Here is a 26,229-nt window from a genome sequence, read left to right on the forward strand (position 1 = left end):
CACAACAAGTCTTCAAACTGCTTCCAGCGCTTTTAGGTGTGGCTGAACAAAACCAAACTTCTCTCTCGAGTGCAAAACAAATATAAGTATCGTCACAAACATAGATTAGAGGTTTGTTTCTCTTCTTTAATCAGGTATCAAACCAGGAGCTGTTTTTTCCATTACAAACATCTTGCTTCAAAATGTGGAAGAAAGATGTAGTAAAATGACATTATTCTAGTTAAAGATTCACTCTCACACAGGTTTGAAATGTATTTCCGCTTTTAAAAAAGTTTGCTTTAGGAGAAGTGAACATTATTAGGGTCTGAGCACCAACTGTGCAAGGAACCTATTGTAATGTATGGGTTTCTTATACTTTCTTCTTCGGACGAAAGAAATGCATTTTTCTTTGCATTCAACGATAGCGCCACCTAGTGGACAGTTTTAATAGTTTGCCATCAACAAGGCCACAGGCTGAAATTACACCTGCTTGGATTCGCTGACCAGCAAGAATGCAAGGATCCGACCAAAACTGCTTGCAGCTTTAATCATAATTTATTCTCCAGTTACTGAAGGATTAGACACAGAAAGAAAATTATTTTCAGCTAGTAGAGTAGTAGTAGCACATCTCTGCACTTTTAAACTTTATTTTTATTTTTATTTTTTCTGTTAAGCCACTTTACCCTCATCTGTCACCCTTGTATATATTGTAAATATTATTACTATTGTTCTATTATTATTTTATTCTTATCACTATGTCTACTGTTACATAAGCTGCTGTAACAATGTAAATTTCCCCTGGAGTGGGGAGAAATAAAGAACTTTATCTTATCTTATCTTAGAAAATGCCTCTTTTTCAGGTTCAGTAACAGGCTTTGGGAAATAATCCCGAACAGAAAAACACAAAAGTCTGATAGTGGATTTAGTAAAATTTTATTTATCTACAATTATTCTTCCATACAGGCATACAGATAGATAATTTTTTTCATTTCAATGTGGCTCTTAAATTGATAAGTTACACAATATCATACACAAGCTGGATGCCAGTATTGGACAAAAAGGTTGCAAAAATATTTGTCTTTTTTTGTCTTTACATCTTTTCTGTCAGTGTGTTGCAGCATATTGTAGAGCAGTCGTGAAATGGAACAACTCTGAGTGTTAAATACTGTGACGCTGAACTCCAACTGATCGGGGGAGCGAAGACAAAAGACAAATTCTGGGCAAAGCACAGTGACATGTCGCAGGAGACGCTGCAGCTGTGTTGTCGTGGTGACGGCAGCGGTGCAGGATGGGAAAAAAGGCGGCCTGAAGGGCTCACCAATACATTTATGATAAAAAATGAGAATCCTAACAAATCTTTTCTTACTTGCATGTTGCTACATTTGTGTTAAAATTAACCGAGCATTTGTCATGTGTGTGATTAGGAACTATATGACAAAACATTACAATAAACACACGACTGGTAAAAATTCATCACAAACTGCCGGTAAACGTAGCACAGATGAATGCAATGTCCAGTTCAAATCTTTTAACTGTCACTGAAAACTGAATTGCTGAATAGAAGAACTTTATCTTAAACAAACAATGTCCAAAATAACCAACGTGTGCATGTGATGTGACTGTGGAAAAGAAGAATGAAGACGGCAGGGCAGCTGGGAGGAGAAACAGCTTCGATATATTAGTCCTATTCTTCAGTTTCTCGGGTGGGTTTCTGCAAAGTCTTTTCTTGCCTGCTGGCAGACAAATTCCCATTTCTCCTTTTTCTCCTTTCAGCGTTTTTCCTTCTAGTCCTCATCTTCATCCTCCTCGTCATCGTCGTCCGTCTGGTCCCTGGCATCGAGGTCGTCTTCATCTTCCACCTGTAAGGAAAGTGTCACAGTCTAACTAAAGCAAACACAACAACACACAAAGCTGAGTGGTCGGGAAATGAAGCGCATGTTTCTAGACATTCCTCCATAATAAGACTCATTGCACAACACATGATTATAGTATTCTGCAAATTATGTACAAAGCTCATAAAGAGAGAGCAGAACTTCAAAGGAAAAGAGAGCTTCATAAACCAAGATTTAGGACCAAATTAATGGAATGTTGCATTTCTGTAAAACGGGTCAATTTATGGAACAATCTAGATGAGGAATCAAAAGAATCTAAATCACAGCAAGATTTTAAAACGTAATTAAAACCAGCATATTATTAAAATACAAAGAAATGACGTAAGAGTATCGCAGTGTTTAGAGTCATTTTGTCTGTTGTTGGTTTTTAATGCTCATTGTAAACTGATTGTTATAAATATGCAGATTACATATTCTTCTTTCTGCTCCCTTTCATTCAGAAGTTTGGAAACTTTTGTTTTTGTATTGTATTGCATTGTATTTTTTTCTTTTGTCAATGAATGAAATAAAACTAAATGTACTGGTAAAGACAAACATCACATATGATGGAGATATTTGGTATCACAAACATGAATAACTCGGGGGTTTTACTTTCAAAATCAGAGAATAAGACAGAAAGGTGTAATTTCCCTTCCTCAAGCGTCTACTGTATCCTGGACCAGGTTTTTAGTTTCAGGTTGAAGTCTCTCTAAACAGCAACCAGATCAGAGAAGCTCTGAATCAAGAAAAAATCCTGAGCTGTCTTCAGTCATTTATTTAGAAGGCAGACATAAATCAGTGTGAGAAGAGGGGTATATTATGTGACAAAGGTCAGATTAATTAGAATTTTTCTCTTAGGTTTTGCATCTCAAGTTTCAAATTGGTTCCATCATCTCTTATTTTAGAAAACGTACAACTAAAACCGTTTACTTTAGATGAGACAGTGGGTGTAGTCTAGAGAGAGACCGATATTGATTAAATTCATAATAAATTTGAAATATAAATATTCTAACTCAGTTATTTCACTGCACCATTTTACCACAGTTTTACAGCAAGTCCTCGGTTTACAACGTCCTCGACCTACGGCGTTTCTTGGTATGTCGCCATCTCCCATAAATTTATTCAGCAAGTCTTTTTCCATCATTCCGACGAATGGCGTTTGCAAAACACATTTTGCGCGGGAACTAGTTGGCGAGATGAACGAATGAATACTATACGAGGAGGACGGCTTTGTTTACATTCGCCGATTGTACGCCACATTGGATTGTGCTACATTCGCTTTCTTTTGTTTGTGTTGGGGTTTTTTGGAAACTTTTTGCCCTTCATTGTGGCTCCCAAGCGCAAGTCAGACTCTTCTGATGGCAGTGCTTCGAAGAAAAGGAAAACAATCCCCATGGAAGTGAAATTAGATATAATAAAACACTTGGAAAAGGGCGAAACACCAATGGATGAACGATTATGACTTTACCACTGTGTTAGCGTAGGTGAGTGACACAGGCACTGATGTACAGTATGTTATAATTCGAGGACCCCTGTATTGTTATTCTGTCTCACACTCACTGATGTGACATCCACGTTTGAAATAATCTCAGGAGAACTTTTACAAGTGACTGTCAGAAGATAAATAATGAGTCATTGCATTCAAATTTTAGTCTCATTTTTGTTGTGACTAAACATTCAGTTCCAAAACTTTACTTTAATTGCTTCATTATGAAAAATGACTCAACAAAACTTGTCAATGGTTTTGCTGATGAACACACTGTGGGAGTTTTATCTCCCAAACATCAACATCTTAGAGTGAAATAATTCTGTCCAGTTTGGTCTGATTGATTTGTGATGCCCCTAGCTTTAACAAAACAGACCGAAATTTAACTAAACTGTCTGGAGTTGACTTGGCAACACCATTATCTAAATATCAGGTTATTAAAAGCTGTGCCATATTCAACCTATTCTTCCTCTACAGGTTTGATTAGGTGAGGCTTTAGAACTGAAGACAGGGTAGTCAAAACTATAATTTCTCCTGACGCATTTAGAAAACAGAACAATGCAGGGAGTTGTTCTACCGTCTCTCCCAGGTCTTTGAGTCTCTGCTTGAGGTTGTGGATCTTCTGGTCCTGGTCTGCCAACAGCATCAGCAGGTCGTCCTGCTCCTTCTTGGACTCTTGGACCTCCGTCTGCAGCTTTGTCTTCTCCGTCTGCAGGATGGCCACCGTGCTCGTGGATGAAGCTAGCTGCTGCTCCAGCTCCGCCCGGCTCTCCGACAGCCTCTTTACCTCCTCCTGAGCACAGGGAAGGAAGAAGCGAGAGGAAAGAGGTGGTTGTGCATTTTTATTCTTCAGTTCAGCAGTAAATTCCCTAGTTTGCACAGCTGCAAAGATTAAAGTAGAGCTGGAAAATTATTCTAAAAACAGATGCTGAAGGTTTGAGGTAGCTGCTAACGTCTGCCAGATGATATAAAATATAAAACAAGTCAAAATATGATTAAATATCTGTATAAATGCACATATAAATTCACATTTCTTTTCAAAAGAACTCAAAATTTTCCAAAACAACTGCAAACATGTCCCAAGTTACCTAAAACTTGTCCAAAATTATTCGGAAACATGTCTAAAATTACTAAAAAATATCCAAAATAACTTGAAACGTGTCCCAAATTAGTACTAAGAATTGTTTAAAAAAAAAAAAAAGAATTAAAAAATGCTCAAAAGATGTCCAAAATTATTTAAAACTTGTCCAAAATTATTAAAAAACTGTCCCAAATAACTTGAACCATGTCCTAAATGACTCAAAACCCATATAAATTCACATTTTTTTTACATTTAAAACAGTTAAATTTTTAATTTATGTGTATTTTGTAAAAAACATAATATACACTATATGTTTCGTGGGTTATTTTTTCAATATAAAGAGAAACTATTTTATTTTTTCCAGTGTTTTTCAACAACAAGAAGCTTTATTCTCTATTTCTAATACATTTTGTAACGTTATTTTAAACATATATTATCTGGCAGACATTACATTTGAGAGCTTTCTATAAAAAAAATTTAAAACTAAACATGTAGTAGCAGCATTATTTTGCTGCAAAAATAAAAATACCATTGCGCAACTCGTGGTTGTTGATGATGGATGTAAGGATTCCTAAAATCTCCAACAACTAATGATTAAACAACTTTAGAGATCACAATCGACTAGTATATAGAATAAAATTGAGTTTTAATAAGAATTAGAGTGATTTTGAGGTTCACAGAGCACCATCAGATTGATTTTCCTCCCCACCTCCAATCTCTGAGTCTCAGACATCTGTGCTGTGAGTCTGCCTTCTAGTTCTGCCATCTTGGCGCCGTCTAATGAGCCGTCACTGGTGGGAACTGCTGTGTCGGACGACTGTGAGAAACCACAAAGAAGCCAATTAATTTAAGCAGCTCATTAGGCATATTTATGCCAAACTCTTCTCGTTTTTTCATGTTTGTTTTTACCCCAGCTTCAGCTTTTCTGAGCAGGTCTTGTCTCTCTGTTTTCAGCTGGGTGATTTCTGTCGACTGGGACTGAACCTGATTCCTTAAAGCCTCCAGCTCCTGCAACAAAATACACATAAATTACACGACGTAAAAAGAATAAAAGTACACAAAATACAAACATTCATTAATTCATTCTGAGAACAGCAAATAAGCAGCTTATTGTTTGAGGTTTACGTCAGGTAATATGTAGTTTTCTGATTGTGATTTTACTCATTCTGCTGGCAAGTATGTGAAGCCAAATTACAATTTATTTTTGTGTGCCACAGAACTTTAAAAAAAAAAGTAAAACAAAACACAAATTAGTCACAGTGCTGGACGAGCTGATACATTCTTTCAATCAATAAACGTGTGTACAGGTGTTTGAAGTTTACCTGGAAGCGATTTCATAAACGGCTGTTCAAAAGTTTGGGGTCACCCAGACAATTTCATGTTTTCTATAATGAGTCACACTTTTATTCATGTGCTAACATAATTGCACAAGGATTTTCTAATCATCAATTAGCCACTTAGCTAACACAATGTAGCATTAGAACACAGGAGTGATGGTTGCTGGAAATGTTCCTCTGTACCTCTATGTAGATATTCCATTAAAAATCAGCTGTTTCCAGCTAGAATAGTCATTTACCACATTAACAATGTCTAGACTGGATTTCTGATTCATTTAATGTTATCTTTATTGGGGAAAAAAATGCTTTTCTTTCAAAAACAAGGACATTTCTAAGGGACCTCAAACTTTTGAATGGTAGTGTAGTTGCAAAGAAACTTTCACGTTTGTTTATAAAAAGGTAAGAGTTAAAGTTGCTCTATATTAGCTAAAGTTGATATTATCGTTTAAAGTTGCTCTATATTAAAGCTGTTCCATATTAGCTAAAGCTGCTCAAAAATGAGTTACGGTAGTGTACATCTACGTGCATTTGGTTATGCAAGTTATACTGAAAATGAATCTACATCTTTGCATCCCATATGTTTAAACATTTATTTGTTGACAAGAAAGAAAATACACAACATGTCATCCTTATCCTTTACACATTTCCATCAGAGATTCAATCAATGTGGGTAAAATGGAAAACGAGGACAAGTGCATAGTGATGAACCCCACCTGGAGTAGCTCTGTGTTGTCCGATCCTCCTGCTGGACCGTCTGCTGTCTGTGAAGCCCCTGACTTCTTAAAAACACAATACAAGAGTCATTTTTACTCCACATACAGTTGTACTTGTAAGACTAACTTGGACACAAACATCTATAGTACAGGAGCATTTCTCAAAAGCCCTGTTGCTCAAACGTGGCTCAACGTTCTATTTGTTGCTGTAAGTAGTCATTGTTTGCTGTAATGCTGTCTGGTTGCTACCACAACTCTGCAGGAGTGGTCTAAAGCGTAGTACATGTCATGTATTATTCAAAGTCCGACCACAGTCAAAAACTACACACAATGTCAGTAATAAATGTTCATCAGGCAACAAGAGGAGACTTGGAAAGCAGTTTGTCTACCATCAATCAATCAGTCTCCAGTGACTAAATAGCGGCCACACTGCTGTTTAGGAAAAACACTCCCCTGGGTGTTACTGAGCTGTTGGAGGAGAGTGTTTTGCCTGCACAGCACACACGCCTCTGTCTGAAGCTTACACAAACAAACACACACTTACAAATAGGGTGAGAAATGATGCACCCTCTAGCATGACAACTATGAAATAATATTTTTCTGCTGGATCTATGCTACCAGGTAAAAGTTTGGACACACGTTCTCATTCAGTATTTTTTTCTTTAGTTTTACTACTTTCTACATTGTAGATACATACTGAAGACATCAAAACTATGAAGCAAGATATATGGAAGTATATAGTAAATAAACAATTGTAAAATAACTCTAAATATGTTAAGTCCTCAGAATAGCCACCTGTTTCAGGTGACTACCTCATGAAGCTCATGGAGAGAATGTCAAGAGTGTGTAAAGCTGTAATCAAAGCAAGTGATGGTTATTTTGAAGACTCTAAAATATAAAACATGTTTTGATTTATTTCACACTTTTTTGTTTGCTACATAATTCCATGTGTTCATTCATAGTTTTGATGCCTTCAGTGAGAATCTACAATGTAAATAGTCATGAAAATAAAAACATTAAATGAGAAGGTGTGTCCAAACTTTTGACTGGTATGTATTTCATGAAACTTTGTGATCCTGAAATCATCCCCCAGTGCCTAAACACCGACTCGAACAGACATAAACATCTACAAACCAGAGTGTTAATGAGCGCGTCTTTGTCACCAAGCTGTGTCTGAAGAAGCGAGTGTTGTTTGCGGAGTTCCTCCACCTCCTCTCTGAGCTGGGAAAGCTCTTCTGTCTGCAGTCCGTTCATCTGAGAGCCATCTCCCTGACTGCTAGACTGACTCTGGTTCTCCTTACCTGAAGCCATAAGCACATACACTCATCAGTTAAAATGTCATAGTTACAGGAGTGGTGTGAAAGTTGGTTTTGTTCCTAAATCTAGATAGTACAAAACTAACTATTGCTTGCCTTCCATCAGAGTTTGAATGCATTTAAGATGTGTTCTGCAAAACCAATAAATGCAATGGCGTGATGTGTTGTTAATAATCACATGAAGGCAAAAACTTAGATTCTTTAGGCTTGTGTCGTTAAAACTTTACTTTCTTATGATAACATCTTCGATTTCTGAGATATGGCACCCGTAGACTACACAGAGCAACACAACAAAGAAAGATTTTTTAAAAACCTGTTTAACCTTGCTATTTTAAATGGAAAGCGCTGCTCAAACTGTCCACTGTCCAGGCTTTGGCAACCTCTTTGCGATGATAAGGCTCAATAAAATCACTACACCTTCCTTTTGTCTGCCAAGAATTTGTTAGATAATTCGTCTATAAGCACTAACTGTCACTTTTTCTCAGCTCTGTTTATAAAATGTCCTGCTGGTTGTCTCACACAATCTGTTGTAAAACTGTATCTACGGACATTGCTGCATATCACAGTAAAGCAGTAAAACGTTATCGTGTCAGCGGGGGTTAAGTTCCACACCATGAAAACAAGATCCTGGATGTTAAAAACACCAAGACAAGATTGAATGTTAATCCCACTACTTTCTCTTCAAACATTTTTTCAACTAAAACATTTATCTTTAATACAGAGTGCACACATGAGCAGTTGGTGAGTTGAACCCACCTAATTTGAGCTTGAGGATGTTGTACTGGTCTTTGTGTTGCTGGATCTGCGACAGCTGCTGGGTGACCGTAGTCTGCATCTGTTCGTTCTGAGAGGTCATCGATGCTACCTGCTCTTTCAGCTCCTGTATCTGAGCATCCTGAGGATCACGGTAGAGTACATCAGATACAGATAATAACACTGAAGAAACAAGAAAGAGCAGAAATGAGCACTTTAACCTCTCTGGAGAGTATACATCTGCCGAGTGTACTTACCTGTTCTCTGATGAGCTCCTTGTACTGGGTTACAATGTTGTCGTGTTGCTCTAATGTCTTCTTCACCTCCTCTTCCTTCTTCTCCTCCTCAGTGGATTTGTGAACTGCTTTGGTTATCACACCTGTGTGCAGGAGAGACAGCAACATTATTCTTAAAATCCAGTGCAATAGTTCTAATAAACTGATTTTTGTTAGGATATATTGAACCATCACTGAATATAAAGAAAAGCCCCTGACTGACCCTCTAGCTCTTTCACCAGCTTGGTGAACTCGTGGTCAAACAGCATCTGCTCTGGAGACGGGAACACAGGCTGCGGCTTCTGGGCCGCCCGCGAATACAGTTCATGTTTGGTGATGAAGCCGAGCTTTTCTACAAAGTTCTCTTTGCCGATACGTTTCTCGATCAGCTGCTTTAGCTTCTCTCTGGAGACAACAAAAAGTACATTATTATTATTATTATTATTATTATTATTATTATTATTATTATTATTATTATTAGACAATCAAACAGAAACAAAAATTTAAGGCAGCATTGTCACCTCGCGAAATAAATTCTATGAGAGATTGTTATGTAAGAGATGAAGTTTATAATATGTTAAATGAATATAAAAAATTGCAGTTACTTAAAGCGTTTTACAATGTGCCTCTCATTGATAATGACTGCTTTACCAGATGCAAATATCTACATAAATACACTCAACATACACTACCTTTCAGGGTTTTCTAATCATCAGTTAGCCTTTCAACACCATTAGCTAACACAATGTAGCATTAGAACACAGGAGTGATGGTTGCTGGAAATGTTCCTCTGTACCTCTATGTAGATATTCCATTAAAAATCAGCTGTTTCAAGCTAGAATAGTCATTTACCACATTAACAATGTATAGACTGGATTTATGATGAATTTAATGTTATCTTCATTGAAAAAAAAATGCTTTTCTTTAAAAAAATAAGGACATTTCTAAGTGACCCTAAACTTCTGAATGGTAGTGTACATCACTACTTGATATATGACACTGAAAAAGAGAAACATCTGATGAGCTAACCGCATGCAAACTGGGTTTTTAAAGTATCATTATCATAATTTATTTCCCTGTGTGCAAATAAAATACTAATATTTAACTTCTGTGCTGCCAAACATTTAACTAGTTAGAGCATACAGGAGTTGAAGTGAGTCAAAGATACTAACTTGGTGTAGTTTTCCAGCGAGTTGTCGTTATAATAGATGCAGATGCCGAGAAGCAGCGCACACAGGCCCTGCACCAGCCGTTCATCCTCCCCAAGGTTCTCTGAGATCTGAGCCGTCAGCTACAGGAGTCACCAGGTCAAAGATTCATCACATAGTCAGTATCAAACTCTCACATCCATTTTAACCTCACATGTTCCCACTCTGCCCACTTTATGTTTGGTGGCTTTGACATAGCACAAATCTGTTAGACTGAATGAGAATGTTAGAAAAACTGACTGCATGCAGACATTTATCGTAATAATAATGACTGACAGCATGCGAGATGCTTCAAGGATACAAAGGGAACATTTTCCTGATTGTGTAGAAAGTGTGTAACTGCAATCGGACAGTTGCTGATCCATGTACACAGCAACATGAGGAGGCCCACCCTGGTCTGCACTTTGCTTCCCTACAGAGATCAAAAACAAAAACAAAAAGTCAATGCGTGCTTCTTAAGAGTTACAATGACAGTAATAAAAACACTAGCAAGGGTCAGACAATATAGACATAAATATGGAATATTTCAGAGACTGTTTGCGAAAAAACGACTTTAAATCATAAAGAATTGGATGCTGACTCAAGAAGATTTAGTTCAGCTTTAACCCTTAGATGCACGAGGGATTGGACCCTACACTCTTCCATAAGTGGGTGAAAAATGAGTCTTATAAGAATCGATGTGTTTTTTATGTCAATTTTGTCATTTTGTTTAAGAACAATAATTTGCATTACTGTCTAAATGTGTCGTTTGTCCGTTTTTTTATCGTTTCGTAACTTTCTCGTCTAAATTTTTTTGTCTTTGTTTTGTTTCATGTCATTTGTCTCATTTTTGTCATTTTGTTTCTCGCTTTTGTCATTTTGTGTCTCATTTTTGTAATATTTTGTCTAGCTTTTGTTGTTTTTTGTCCTTTTTGTCAGACTTGTCGTTTTGTTTCTTGTTTTTGTAATTTTGTGCTTCCTTTTGGTCTCACTTGTGACTTTTGTCTTATTTTTGTTATTTTGTTTTGCTTTATTCGTTGTTTTGTGTATCGTTTTGTTTCTCGCCTTTGTCATTTTTTGCCTCGTTTGTGTCGTTTGTGTAATTTTTTTGTCATGTTTGTGTCGTTTGTCCATTTTTTTGTCGCTTTGTTTCTCACTTTTGTCGTTTTGCGTCTCATTTTTGTCATTTTGTTTCTCATTTTTGTCATTTTGTGTTTTCAATAATAATAGACAATCCGTCCCGTCTGCTCTCCATCCCTCCATCACCTCTTGTATGATGTTATCAGTGATAAAGAGCTTAGGGTAGTAATACAAATATTACAATTTCTTTAAAAGTGTAAAAAGCAACTTAAAATTTTAAATGAAATAATATCAAAAATATGTTTTTGAGGAATAGATGGAATATGAAATGATAAAAACTTTTCATTCCAAAGATATTGCAAGAAAACGACCTCACTGGGTCATTTTTGACCCACTTATGCATCTAAGGGTTAAACATTAACATAACTAGCATAAGACATTAAATCTCGAAGTCCAGGTTGAAGAGAGTGTAATACAAGATGATTACGAGATTCAACAAAACTAAACTCTAAATGGCAAAAGTAAATAAAAAAATGGCAACAGGAGTATATCTGAATATATGATGGTCCTAAAAGAAGCATTAAGTCTGCTGTGACATAATATTTCTAAGCTAATGTTTTCCTAGCTGGAGATAAGAACGGTTAAAATAATGCATTTTATTTTCCCATCAACAAAATGTGGAATGGTTAGAGTAAATTATCAAAGCTAAATTGAGAAAACTTCAAATCACATCAACAATTAGTGATTAATAGGGTTATATTAAGGCAACAACAGTCAAAACAAAAACATTCAGATATTTAAACAAGGTTAGGCTGACCAGAGCATGCAAACCTGGGATGAAATATCAGTGTTATCACATAAAACCTTGTCTTCACAAATTTTTATTTGAGTTTCTGTGTTTGCAATCTTCATACTACAAGCAATGGCAAATCAATGTAAAATAAAATTACATAATTATAAAATTGCAACTGAAACTTTCATTGGTTTTAAGATATCAGCACATGCAAAACAAAATCCGCTAAATGTGCCTCTTAGGGAATGAAAAGCGGAGTAACTGTAACAAAAAAAGATGAAAAATACTTCCATGAAAACAGCTTGGAGAAAGAAGTTTCACCAAGGGTTTTTTACATCTATATAAACATTAAGTAAAGTAATGCCACTAAGTAGTGAATTTGTCTCAATGAGCTGTAAGAAAACAAATGACGATGATTTTCATGGAGCTGGAATACAAAATAATGAAAATCGACACGGACGCATTGCGGAGATGAATAAAATGTGTAAAACATAAACTGTAGCTGAAGGCTGTTAATCAGCTGGTGCATTAATCCTTAATGCACGACATGCTTTCAAAAAGAGGGAGGAGACCCGTTTCCTGTCGTGAAACTGAGTAATTATGGAGATCTGAGCGATGAAGGTGAGGCTAAAAACTTAGCAGCATTCCAAACTACAACAACTTACGAAATCACCTTTTCGGCTTTTGTCTCCAAATGGGACGTAAAAATGAGGAGGAAAACAAAAGAAAGAAAAATGACCACAGGTATTAATTTAGCAAACACCGGCCTGGCCTCTGCAGAGACATCATGCATGTACTTCAGTGTGTGTGGATGACTGTGGTGAATACTACTTCCAATGGTTCGGACTGAAGACTTATTACTGAAATGAAATTATGTGAAAAAAAGAAAACAAAGGAAATATCTTTTAGGGAATTAATTGCAGTGCTGCATTTTTAGTGGAAACCAGCATTAGAAGAGACACCAGTATCGCTAGTCCCAACATCAAACAGCCTAACCGACCACATTCTTGTCAGCCTTGGGAGACGTCACTGATCAATGTGTGGTATTTGTCCACCTGCTTGGCTCTTTCCTACACATGTATGAAATTCCTTTACTGAAATGGAACAAGTCAACCTAAACAACTTCAGCTCTCTTCTCTCGGCCTGCACGATCCCAGACACCCAGTGACAGAAATTAATATCCATCATTCACATCTGCAGTCTCACCACTGCCAGTCACAACCTCGCAATAACTATAACTAAAGGTGAGGGGTAATGTGTAGAGTAGGGGTGTCAAACATATGGCTCGTGGGCCAAAACCGGCCTGTGAGACAATTTTGCCAAGTGCAAAAATTACAGAGACAACGTGAGGTGCAGTTTTTCAGTAAAACTGCTTTTTTTAAATTTAAAAAAAAAATAAAAATTGTCCATTGTACTGCCACAATTTTTAATTTGTTTTTATGTATAAATCTAGTACATTTACAAGGCAGGGGGACAACTTAACCTTCTTCTTTAATAGTACCCACTTTAGTTTGTGTGGTGGTCAGGACTACTACACAGATATAGAAATCAATGTAAATTTAAAAAAAAAATCTAGATCTTGACAAGTTATAAAATACTGTATTGTTCAGTTCCAGATACCTGCGACTTAATGTTTTGTACCTTTTATAGACACTCTGTGATCTGTAGGTTGTAATATGTAAAAAAATAAACTAAGGCATAATATTGTTAAAATTTCACTTATTTTTGTTCAGAAATTTCAGGTTGTTCATGATGTTTCGCAAAAAGATAGTTCATTAAATGTGAACATGTTCAGAATTACCTTTGTTGCACTAAAACAAAGAAAAAAATGTGGAGTTGTGGTTATTTATAGGTTGCTGTGTTGTGACTTCACTGGTCCGGTCCACTGAAGGTCAAATTGGGCTGAGTGTGACCCCTGAACTAAGGTGAGTTCAACACCCCTGGTGTAGAGGGTTGATACTAGATTGCAGAATTTGGTAAACACGAGATTGTCCTGGAGGCTCCACTTACCACTACATCTTTACCCACAACTATGAACAACACTCTGCGATACTTCAATAATCCCAAAATAGAGAAGCAGCTCTTGTCTGACCTGAATGGGGTGATGTACAGTTTTCAAGCTAAATTCCAAGCTCTCAGACACGCAGATACTCACATGTGAACCAGCTGCTTAAGTCTAGGTGACCCTCTTGCTCTTATATGAAAATGTCAACACAACAGCTGAGCACACAGTCTTTAAGCGTCCAAACATCCACCTCCACAAAAAAGCTCATCCTCAATCAAGGTGTTCAAGTACTAAATTAGTGTTGGGCAAAGGTGAGCTTAACCACATTCAGGCATGGTAAATTTACTAACTGTTCTCACTGCTAGCTTGGGCAGGGTGTAGACATGCATGATACAAGCACTTAAAGAGACTATCATAGACTCCCAGAACTGGTTGACAAGCGAGGTTTCCAGGACTTCGGTGAGGGTTGGTTCACTGGCTCCACTCTAAAATTGGTCAAACCTAATACTAGTCCAGAAAGATCTCAGTCCAAAGGAAATATGATATCATCTTAAAGGATAATATAAGGCAAAAAAAAAAATCATTCACCACCTATGCTGTGCAGAAATGCATGTAAATAACTGAACAAGACAAACATCAATGAGGGCCCCTCACTCAGACAGGAAAGGCCCAAAAGCTGCAGCATCACAAACATCTTGCACAGACAGATAAGCTCAAAGCAGGTGTTAGGTTGATATCAGCGGAGATAAAAATGACTAAGAACAGTTGTGTCCTTTTTCCCTAAATATTTCTTGGTGTCCGCTTGTGCACCTGTGTGGCCTTCAGTTACGGACAAGGAAGAGGTAGTAAAGAGTTAAAGGGAAGCAAGATCCCCCAACAACGTGGGCCGACGAGACCCCCACTACAGATGCCAAGCCAAAATAACTAGGACAAGTGCCACCCAAACACACAGACACACGCTTTACTCACCCGCCGGACGATCTTATCACCCTGCAAAACCACAATAATGCGACACTGTTCTCTTCACAGCGGTTGAAAAATCAGAATTCACCTTTGTCCATTTGCGAAAACATAGTGCTACCCAGACACGCATAGCCTACGTCCATCAGCAAAACCGTTACTGTCCTACCTGTGACAGGATGTTGGTGCACTGCTGCAGCAGAGAGACCGGGGGCTTGCCGAGGCTGGTGGCAAGCTGGACCCTCAGCAGCTGCTCCTTCTGGGTGAGGTTGTCCTGCAAGGCGTGAGCCAAGGCCACGGCAGCGCACCAGTTGGAGAGAGAGTCAGCTGAGAACAGGCCTCCACACAGCAGCTGTCCTGCTGAGATGGAGTTAGCTGCAGAGAAAAAACAATAGAGCTATTAAAAAACCAACTCAAACCATGTTAACCCCTTAAAATCATAGGTGGAATATAGTTTGTGAATAGGATCTGACCGTAACTGACCATCGATGGTGGAGGGCAGCAGCGTAGCAACTATCTCCCCCTGGCCTTTCTGGTTTTTATAGAGGAAACACTGGAAACAGTAAAGGACTGCACAGCGAAGCACAAATGGTTGTCTCTCATTCACCATGGACATGAGCAGCACTACGATGGCTGGTCTACGGGGCAATTAGGAAGAGAGATCAAGTTCAGGACTTCCTTCAAGATGGATCTGGGAAGTTCAATTTTCAGTCAAGGTTGTGTCTTACCTGGGTGGGTTTGAAGGAGCGTTGACAGAAGCAAAGTAGTCCTGGTTGACCTGTGAGCCCCTGATAACTTCTGAAACTGTGTTGATTGTCTGAAAGAAAGCAGTCCGATCAAAGTGAGGGGAGATACGCCTCTTGTATAGAGCTAAGATTAACCACCACCATTATTTAACCCTCTGAATCCCAAGTGGTTTCAGGGCTTTGTTTTTTGCTCCCATCACAATTTTACTCACTATGGGCTAATTTTCACTACAATATGAGGTCCTTCACCTCTAAAGAAACAGCACAACCACAGCTTAATGCGAGGAGAACTCAAAAATGTCTTATTTTTATTGACATAAATTATTTTTTTACAAAAACCAACAAAAACACAAGAATGACCATTATTTTAAACTTCTGGCTCATTTTCCAGACAGAAGTTACACAGTATTAGTTCAAGTACTGACGATTCTTACCGGTTTCACAGTTTCTTGCTCCAATAAATGCTGTCATTATGCTGATTTTATAATAATGAATTTTATTTAAAGGCTGCCTTTTTGGCACTCAAGGACACCGTACGAACATATATATATATAAACAATACCGTTCAAAAGTTTGGGGTCACCCAGACAATTTCATGTTTTCCATGAAAACTCACACTTTTATTCATGTACTAACATAATTGCACAAGGGTTTTCTAATCATCAATTAGCCTTTCAACACCATTAGCTAACACAATGTAGCATTAGAACACAGGAGTGATGGTGGCTGGAAATGTTCCTCTGTACCTCTATGGAGATATTCCATTAAAAATCAGCCGTTGCCAGCTAGAATAGTTATTTACCACATTAACAATGTCTAGACTGGATTTATGATTCATTTAATGTTATATTCACTGAAAAAAAGAAACTGGCTTTGTTTTCAAAAATGAAGACATTTCTAAGTGACCCCAAACTTTTGAACAGTAGTGTATATGAATTAAAGTTGTTCTACTTTAGCTAAAGTTGCTATTATTGGTTGAAGCTGCTCTATATTAAAGTTGCTCTGTAGTACTTAAAGTTACTCAAAAATGAATTTTAAAGTCGGAGTTACTCTATATTCCATGTCAGTTAAAGTTGCTCTAAATGAGTTAATGTTGCTCTATATTAGCTAAAGTTGATATTATTGGTTTAAAGTTGCTCGATAATAAAGCCGCTTTATATTAGCTAAAGTTGTTCTTTATCAGTCAAAGTTGCTCTAAATGAGTTAAAGTTGCTCTATATTAATTAAAGTTGTTCTTTATCAGTCAAAGTTGCTCTAAATGAGTTAAAGTTGCTCTATATTAATTAAAGTTGTTCTTTATCAGTCAAAGTTGCTCTAAATGAGTTAAAGTTGCTCTAAATGAGTTAAAGTTGCTCTATATTAGTCAAAGTTGCTCTATATTAATTAAAGTTGTTCTTTATGAGTCAAAGTTGCTCTAAATGAGTTAAGGTTGCTCTATATTACTTAAAGTTGCTCTTAATGAGTTCAAGTTGCTCCATATTAGTTAAAGTTGTTCTAAATGAGTTAAAGTTAGTGTTGTTTTGTAAAGATAAAATGCCTTTCAAACTTGCCAGTGAGTTCTGAGGTTGAGAGGATTAATTTTGCTCTTTAATGTTATTTTATGTTTTATATTCAAAGTAATATTTACGATTACCTCAGTGAGGATGTCAGCAGGGACACCAGTGGCCATGAGGATGGTACACAGCTGCTGCAACAGGTCACACTGGTACATGGACTTCTGACAGCTGGCTGTAGCTCCAGGAGAGTTCACCGGAGACACCATGACTCGCACTAGCTGCGATCACAACAGTGTTCCAGAATTTCAGAAAAACAATACCCCATCATTGTTGTTTTTATTTATTCATTTACAAACATATTAAATCAACAAGTCGACATAGCTGGTGTGTGTTTTACCTGCAGCATGAGGTGGAGATTGGTGACCTTCTGGGCCGACCATCCAGCGTTATCATCACCAACCTCGAACCAGGGCTTCATTCTCTGGATGTAGGAGCCCTCCTTGAAGAAGTTCTGGTTGGAGCTGTTGTTCTTTAGCAGGTTAAGGAGCAACAGCAAACAGTCCTCCACCACAATACCTGCACAGAGGAAAAAGGGTGGCTGTCAGGACATGTTGCAAGACAAAAAAGTTATATTCTCCATTTTAAATTTATGGAATATACCAGAGACGGGGTTGTATTTATGTTAAGTGACAACTTCCTTTTACCTCCATCACTGCTGCCCTCTTCTGTGATGATATCTAGGAGACGCTCAAATGCGTTCTCAAATGCCACAATTTTCTGAATGGCTGCGTTGCCTTTAGTCAGCTGTTGAAGCAACAGTAAGCCCTGTTGGTAGCAGAAAACAGGCTGTTACACACCCATAAAAACTTGGTAGTTGCATTGCATTTATACCCTGCCTGTCCAAAAAAAAAAGTCGCCACTTGGATTTAACTAAGCAAAGAGGTAAGAGCCTTCCATTGGATAATTACTGCAGTGATGAATATGTTTCAGCTGCAACAACTTATTTAACCCTAGCTGATGCAGTGAGGAGCTTCTCAATTCTTAAACAACCATGTTGGAAGACATATCCTGTGGTCATGGAAAGGATGTTAATCTGTGTCAGAAGGATCAAATTATTGGCCTGCATCAAGCAAAGAAAACAACTAAGGAGATTTATGAAACTAAAACTGCTAAAATCAGGTTAAAAACCATCCAACATCATTAAAAACTGAAGGATAGTGGTGAACCATCATCTTTGAGAAACAAATGTGGTCAGAACAAACTCTTAGATGATTGTAGGAAATCAACAGTAGAACTCATGGCTATGTTTAATAGTGAAAGTAAGAACATTTCCACATGCACAATGTGAAGGAAACTCACAGGATTGGGACTAAACAGCTGTGTAGCTCTAAGAAAACCACTGATCAGTGAGGCTAATCAGAATAAAAAGGCTTCAGTTTGCTAGGTAGATTAAAGATTGGACTCTGGAGCAATGAAAGAAGGTCATGTGGTCTGATGAGTCCAGATTTACCCTGTTCCAAAGTGATGGGGGCATCAGGGTAAGAAGAGAGGAGGATGAAGTGATGCACTCATCATGTCTAGTGTCTACAAGCCTGTGGGGGTTTAGGGTTATGATCTGGGGTTGGTCAGGTTCAGCAACATTATGTTCCCAAAGAATGAGGTCAGCTGACTACCTGAATATACTGAATGACCAGGTCTTTCCATCAATGGAGTTTTTCTTCCCTGATGACATGGACATGTTCCAAGATGACGATGCCAGGATTCATGGGGCTCACATTGTGAATGAGTGGATCAGGGAGCATGAGACGTCATTTTCACACATGGATTGTCCTCCACAGAGTCCACACCTCAGCCCCATTGAGCATCTTTGCTATGTGCTGGAGAAGACTTTGTCCGACTCTCCCATCATCAATATAAGATCTTGGTAGAAAATGAATGCAACTCTGGACAGAAATAAATGCTGTAACATTGCAGAAGCTGACTGAAATGATGTCACAGTGAATGTGTCGATCTCAGAGCTAAAGGCGGTCCAATGAAATATTACAGTGTGCAACTTTTTTTTTTTTGGACGGGCAGTGTATTTGACTGTGATGATGACATGCAAACCCGTATTCAACACAGATTCTCAGAGATTGTAAAATGCATTTCAATGCACAACGGGAGACAAATGTACTTACGTCATTGCGAATTACTTCTCTAGAGTCTGCCAGCAGATCCATCAATCTAGAAACACCTGCGAAAAAGTACAACGTTTTTTTCTATTTTAAAAAGGGGCATAAAATAACCTCTAAATGACTGATGGTCTCTTTAAGAAGCACACGAACGGGATGTAGAAACGATGCAGAAACACTGATATAAAACACCAGGTATGCACAAGTTTGATTTGATGTGCAGAGAAGAGACTCACCCATGGGGCTGACTAGAATGATGCCCTGGACCTGGACGCCCTGGTTCTTCAGGAGAGCAGTCAACAACTTCACCCCAGGCCAACGTACATGGAAGTCAAACTCCTAGAATCACATCAATGAGTCAGGGAGCTGTTAAGCCAAATAAAATAACACTGAACTTTTGCTACTGGACCACAAACAGTCCAGTACCTCCAGCAGCGTGAGAAGCAGGGTGATATGCTCAGGGTCTTGGATGAACTTGTCTGTAAACTGGGCTCCCAGGTCATCTGCTTGCTTCTGGGCATTCTCATCTGTGGAAGGAGAGTGAAAGCAAAAAAATGAGCCACTTCTTTAATAAATAATGCAGCGTGAGTCATCAGTCTAAAGGGGGAACCAGCTGGTTTGCTCACAGCAATCAGTCTGAGCTACACAGCAATTACAATCAGATATGCATTTTCTCAAAATGTTGCATTATGACATGAAATCTCTAGTCAAATGATAGCGACTTGGCATGAAATGAGTGCGTACAGAGTATGTGCTCAGGGTGACACTTGTGAACAAACCTTTTAGGGGAAAAAAAACACACAGATGAGGGGACAACTGGATGAGTGGGTGAGCTCAGTCAGGTTACTGCCAAACTACATTCTGTACAAGGTGATTTAATATGGGATGAGAGCTTTAGTATGAAGAGAATGAAGTGAAAAACAAATTAGTGCATTTCCTCCCTAAAGATCCACAATCCCACATTACCAGAAGTGGTGTAGTCTCACTTACCTTCAGCGCTATCGCAGAGATAATATGTGATTTACCTAAACTTGTTTCTAAGACGTCTGCTTCCACCTCAAAACAACGGAGATGAAATCAACTGACTGTAGAAGTTACATTTTTAAAGCTGCTCTGATCATATGACTATTGAATATTTAATGGTTGTAATTTGAAGTGACGCATCTACAGATAATTTCCTGACCAGCAGCTTTCTTCCATCCTACAGAACATTTTAGCATCGTTCAGCTCATCGTTTGGGTTTCCAGAAAACTAATTTTGCCAATTTAATTTCATCTCACTGCTCTAAACAATGCTGTTTCCAGCAGCATGAGGCAATTATTACTCCGCCAATTATTACTCCTCAGGTGAGAAAGGTGGCGTAAATACTGAATTTATAGTCACTAGGTTGTGGATTTCAGATGTCGTGACGTGTTCGACACAGCAACTCTGAAAGCCAAAACAAAAACAATAACTGAAAATGCATAAAGAAAAGGTGTTCCTTTCACTCTCAAGACAAACTATCAGTACTTACAATTTGGGTACTTGAAAAACTCTTAACATCACCAAAACTCAGTAATTACAAGGTGTATTTCACAAAAACAGTGAAAGCGTTCAGTATGTGAGGGAAACAAAGGAACACTGAGAAATGACTAAGAGACAGAGGTTGGGGCATGACATGGGATTAGTGAAGCATTCTTGTTACCACCCAAACACCTTTCCGTTGCTTTTCTGGTGCCAAGTGATTTTAGTGAAGTTAGTTATCTAGTAGTACTATAGCTACTGCACATGTGGCTTGGCTTCAGTACTGACCAGGCATGGACACATTCTTACGCTTCCCTGAGACAGGGAGAGGGGTTACTGCGTCTGCGAGGGCAGGGGGGGGAACAGGAAGTTTAAAGCCTCACCCAAAAGCTAGCATTCATTCAACCACTCTAAAGAAGTCCAGCATCATCTGAATGATACTTTTAAAGACATGCCATGAAAGCAATGAAAACACAGCATCGTAATTTATCAGCTTTTTACAAAGTGGGCACTGCAGGAGATGTAAAGGAAACCACTAATGTGCTCTTTTTCCCCCAAACAAGGATGACATATGATTTGTTTCTGCTGCTGGTTAGAGGGGTTGGCATCATGCAAGGTCAAAAGTTTTACCTTCTGATTCATCTGCAGGGTTAAAACATGGAAGAGAAGAGAGAAACGAGTCTTTATATGAAGCAGTCATGACCAGTGTATAGAAGAAGGGAATGCAAATTGACTGCTCTCCAAACGACATGAATTAAACTCATTTACACATGCAAATAGAGCGATGGTTTCTGGTCAGCTAAAACAGTAGCCACACAATCAGGAGGATTTATCTTCAAAATTATTAAAACGTCTTTTAAATTATGAAACATTCCAAGATAAATTCTACAATTTCCAACAAATGCTAGAGGGAGTAATACCTTGTTCTTCTTCCTCGTCGTTGCAGATGATGTTGTAGAGGGTGTCCAAAGCATAGCCGAGAATTTCAGAATCAGATCTGTTGCATTTGGATGGAGAATTTGAATAACAGATATGTTTGAAAAAAAAAGGGGGTTTAAAAAATACCACAAACCATGTCTACTACACATTATTCTGCAACAACCTCAGGAAAATATGTACAAAATATAAACAAAGCTTTATAAGACAATATGATCAAATAACACATAATTGAACTATTACTTCATGAACACTACAAAAAACAACTATAAATGTAATATCTGAAGACATATTATTCATGCTTGTTTTTGCTGAATGGTTTCAGGACTGGTTAACCAGGTTGGAGTAGTTGGTGGCTGGAGGGGAAAGAAGATGTTGTGAAATATGCAAATGGTGTTAGTTTATGAGGGCTTCAAAATTTCAAAAAAAAATATCTTCTCTTTTAGAGTTTTCTGCTCCATATTCATCAATAATAAGTAATAAACTATCAAAGGCTTGATTGGCTCAGCTTACACATCAATGGTACCATTTTTATTCCATGTTTTATTTGTTGTTTGCTAACCCTACTCTAATCACAGTAACAGGGTTGCTAATCCATGCTAATGTGATCTTTTTCTCAGCAGTAGAAGCTAGATATTTAGCTGTTACTGCTGACCAAGAGGACAAACTGACTGATGGAAAACAGTCAAAAGAATTAGTCTGATCCTGGTAATATGAGGTAGAGTGAGACATTCAATCAAGGCTGACAATGTTATGAAAATATGAAAAATAGAAGAGAGGACATAGCTTTGCTCTACATTCGTTTGTAAAACTGTTTGATGATGTTAATTCCAGCATTTCATGTGATTCACTGTTTTCTTCTTCTTCTGCCAGCTAAAAAGGTTATGCTAACAGGGTTGTTGTGGGACATATGCATAATAATTATTATTCAAAATATTATGGTGATTAAAAAATGTCTAAAATTAAAATAATACCCCAAAAAATGAGATTGAAATTTCATTTTAACAGTTTTACTTGAGATTCAATTTGGTCATCGGGGGGTGGGACAAGAGAAAAATGTTATTTTAGGGGGAACTCCAGACTTATTTGGTATTTTAAAAAATATTTTCAAACATTCTTCTCCCCTATTTTTTTTTAGATTTGGTTTCAGGACAAGTAAATTTACACAACAACTGCACGTTTTAGTATTTTGTGCATGGATTATTTGGAATTTGATGAGTGGGACGTAAAATGTGCTCAATTCTGGAATGACCCGTATAGTGGATTTGCTCCTTCACTCTTTGCACACTTGATTGATTTGTCAATTTAACTTTAAAGTGAGTAATGTTTGGAATTTAAGAAGATTTTTTTTTAAAAAAACCCTGAAATGTATCATTTACCAGTATAAGGCTGAACATACCTGTCAGTTTGCAGTATGTTAATCAAGTGATCCATCGCCTGTGTGCCAACTTCCATGCGATATTTCTACAAAACACAATAAGTCTCATAAATTTGACAACATACCTCAACCACAGCCTAGAATGAAAGCATTTCAATCAATGTGCACAAAGGAAAAATCTATTCTGAACTTTGCACGCATTTCTTTTCACATACAGGAAGTTTACATGTCTGTGTATCAGGCCAGAGCTGACCCTCTTGTGTATTAAAGTGCAGCCCTGTGCCTCCTAAACCCCTTATTCAAGCCTGATTAACTCATTACTCATGGTTGATGGTGCAGCTAGTGTCAAAACTGTCCATGAACAGAACTGAGAGGTGACTTGGTAGAGCTCTGTGTAGATGATTAGTTCAATTTAATCAGCAGAATTTCCCAAACAAGACCTTTATCTTTGACTTCTGATGGTACCTCATAAAATGTGACACAAAATGAGCAAAATGTACTACAGAACTGAAAAACAAAAACACTACCAAAATATGACACCAGACTACCAAAATATGACACAAAACAAGCAAATGTGACACAAAACGACCAAAATATGGGCACCGAGTGACGCACAGATCTCTTTGTTTGATGTTATGCGGGAAAGCAGGGATCAAATCTCACTGCATTTTTGTCCTATACTGACAGGGGTTCCAGTACATAAATAAAAAAAAAAATCCTTTTATGATTATTTGAGCTGATCTCCAACCACAGCACTAATCACATGTACATTCAGTTGCCAGTTTATCAGCTACGTCTAGCTAAACTAATGCAGTTCAATGCAACGGCCTGGACTGCAATGTTCAGATGTCATTCAAACAGCTATTTTTACTACTGAGAGGTGTTTCTGATATGTTTTTCACCTCATGAATGTAGATTAAATATCAAAACGCCTCACAGTAAAACTTAACACAGCTTTCCTGCAAAGTCCAGAAAGTTAATCAAAGTCTAATCATCACCTCCCCAAACCAGTTTCAACCAAATCGAGACAATACAACAGAGGAATTTTCACAACAGATTTGTATCAGACTCCATCAGCTCCAGGTACTATAGGTTTACTTAATTAAACCACTAACTGAGTGGATTTCTGCTGCACACGTTTTCAGTGACGTTCTACTCATGCTTTACCTTAGAGAGGGACTTCAGAGCCCGGACAGCATCTCTGCGATCTTCTAGGAGTGTCGAGGAGGCAACTCGGTCACATAACTTCTGGATCTGTTATTGGTCAAAATATTTTTTATCATTATTGCAACGTTTCCACGTCATACAGAATTTAAATTTACTGCATTTATATGTCTTTGTAAGAGGGTCATTTCAGGAGTACAAGGTGTATATATGTTTTTTATTTTCTTTTTTTGCATATTCTTGAATGATTGAATTCAAAAATATACACTTGCCACACAGCTCCAATTTGAGAGGCAAGAAACAAAAAGGTGGAGTGACATTGGCCTAGAAAACAGAATTACTTATATGTTGTCGAATTAAAACTGTCACTGCAATAAAACATTCAGATTCAAGACCTTTATTTATCACAAACACAATTACGCACAGTATAATGCATTGGGCACCTGTTCCAGACCAAAACAATAAGCGTAATAAAAATAAAGAATAACATTACACAAGGAATAAATATATATATAGATAGAAATAAATAATAAATATATAAATCATAGTGAAAAAAATAAATTGTCAGTGTGGAAGGGACAAAAATCAGTCACTAATATAGCATACTAACTGTACTTCGAAATACATGGCTTTAAAGTTGCATATATGTGTTATTTAAGTTATTCTGTTAACAGTCCTGGTGGAAAAGAGAAAAGGTAACACTGTCTGGATGAATGTTTGCGCATTCTGCAGGAGACAAGCTGTTTCTCTAACCAGCCAAAACAGGAACTTTTCAGACAAAGATCTGATTGTGTGGCAGTTAAATCTCCTGCAATGCTAGCATAGCAACGTGTGAAGAGCTCCGTATAGGAAACTGCATCGTTGTCGTGTGCTACTTAAGATTTAAATTTCCATTTACTCACTTCAAGATATTGATCTTTTAAAACGACTGACAGCTGATACTCACACTTTTCTTAGTGCCTATTTGCTGTATCGTATTTTGCATTCATTGGAATGCCAGCAGGTAAGACACAGTCCAAGTGCTAACTGACAGATTTGCTATGTTAGCCAATTAGCCTCCTGACGAGCTCGGTGTCACTAATTTAACTGAAGGGCCAAATGTCTTTACATAGTATTCCGTGTGTGTTTTAGAGACAAGTCAAATATCCACCAACATTAAAGCACACACGTTTTCTTGGTGGCGTGCGTGTGTTCGTGCGGTACACAGTGTTGAAATGTTAGCTAGCCGCAGCTAGCCGGGCTGGTTTCCTTACCGTCTCCGCTCCGGAGGGCTGCGGCCCGGCTGCCTGCCCTCCCATCACTCCTCTGAAGAAGTTCATCTTCACACACGTCCACTCGGTGCCCGATCAAAGCGTCTCTCTCTTCACAAGAAAAGTCTGACCCCTCGCCTCGTAGTCCGTGATACAAATATGAAAAAAGTGTAGAAAAAAAATGACACAATGATGATTTTTCTTACACTGTGTACACTGACCGACCCCGGAACACAAATGTACGGGTACTGCGCATGCGCGCAAACGTGGCGATACGTGGCTCAGCAGACGAGAGGCTCTCATTTAAAGGGCAAGAAAACTCATAGATTACAATATCTGTCAAAAGTAATGCAGTAAAATATAATAAATCCATCCCTATGCGATAGATAATACAAAACCTGTGGGGAAGCAAGTCTTATGATATTTAACGTGATTAAAAATGTGAATATAAGTAAAGTCTGAATATATGGAATGTAAGTCTGAATATATATATATATATATATATATATATATATATATATATATATATATATATATATATATATATATATATATATATATATATATATATATATATATATATAGTGTTAACAGTAAATTTAAGTTTAAAAGTGTTGATTGTGCTCATGTCAGTGCTATGCAGTTATAAATAGATAGTGCATTATTATAGACTTCATACACAGACATATAAGAAGCCTTGTCATGTTTGTTTTGGTTTTGATTTAGGTAATTTTAACAACCAATGTAAG

General features: G+C 37.7%; 1 protein-coding gene across 7 annotated transcripts; it reads right to left on the reverse strand.

Annotated features, from left to right (window-relative positions):
* Positions 1-896: 896 nt before the first annotated feature.
* On the reverse strand, positions 897-25,730 carry uso1 (USO1 vesicle transport factor). 7 transcript variants are annotated; one of them, XM_023289692.3, is made up of 27 exons: positions 25,484-25,730; positions 24,234-24,320; positions 23,088-23,152; positions 21,673-21,749; positions 21,383-21,394; positions 21,041-21,094; positions 19,676-19,776; positions 19,486-19,588; positions 19,256-19,311; positions 17,783-17,903; positions 17,476-17,654; positions 17,216-17,356; positions 15,565-15,653; positions 15,320-15,474; positions 15,006-15,211; positions 14,846-14,866; positions 10,321-10,431; positions 9,984-10,102; positions 9,035-9,216; positions 8,794-8,915; positions 8,540-8,678; positions 7,602-7,768; positions 6,468-6,530; positions 5,327-5,425; positions 5,127-5,234; positions 3,914-4,129; positions 897-1,838 (listed from the first exon to the last, which is right to left on the reverse strand). In XM_023289692.3, exons 1-27 carry the CDS (start codon positions 25,547-25,549, stop codon positions 1,764-1,766), a joined length of 2,934 nt encoding a protein of 977 aa, XP_023145460.1. In that variant the 5' UTR covers positions 25,550-25,730; the 3' UTR covers positions 897-1,763. The 7 variants fall into 7 exon arrangements, with proteins under 7 accessions (XP_023145460.1, XP_023145459.1, XP_023145463.1 ...); XM_023289691.3 differs by having other exon boundaries at positions 6,468-6,533; XM_023289695.3 differs by lacking the exon at positions 21,041-21,094.
* Positions 25,731-26,229: the final 499 nt, after the last annotated feature.

Source organism: Amphiprion ocellaris, chromosome 4 (assembly GCF_022539595.1).
Source record: "Amphiprion ocellaris isolate individual 3 ecotype Okinawa chromosome 4, ASM2253959v1, whole genome shotgun sequence".
In the NCBI taxonomy this organism is placed as follows: domain Eukaryota; kingdom Metazoa; phylum Chordata; class Actinopteri; family Pomacentridae; genus Amphiprion; species Amphiprion ocellaris.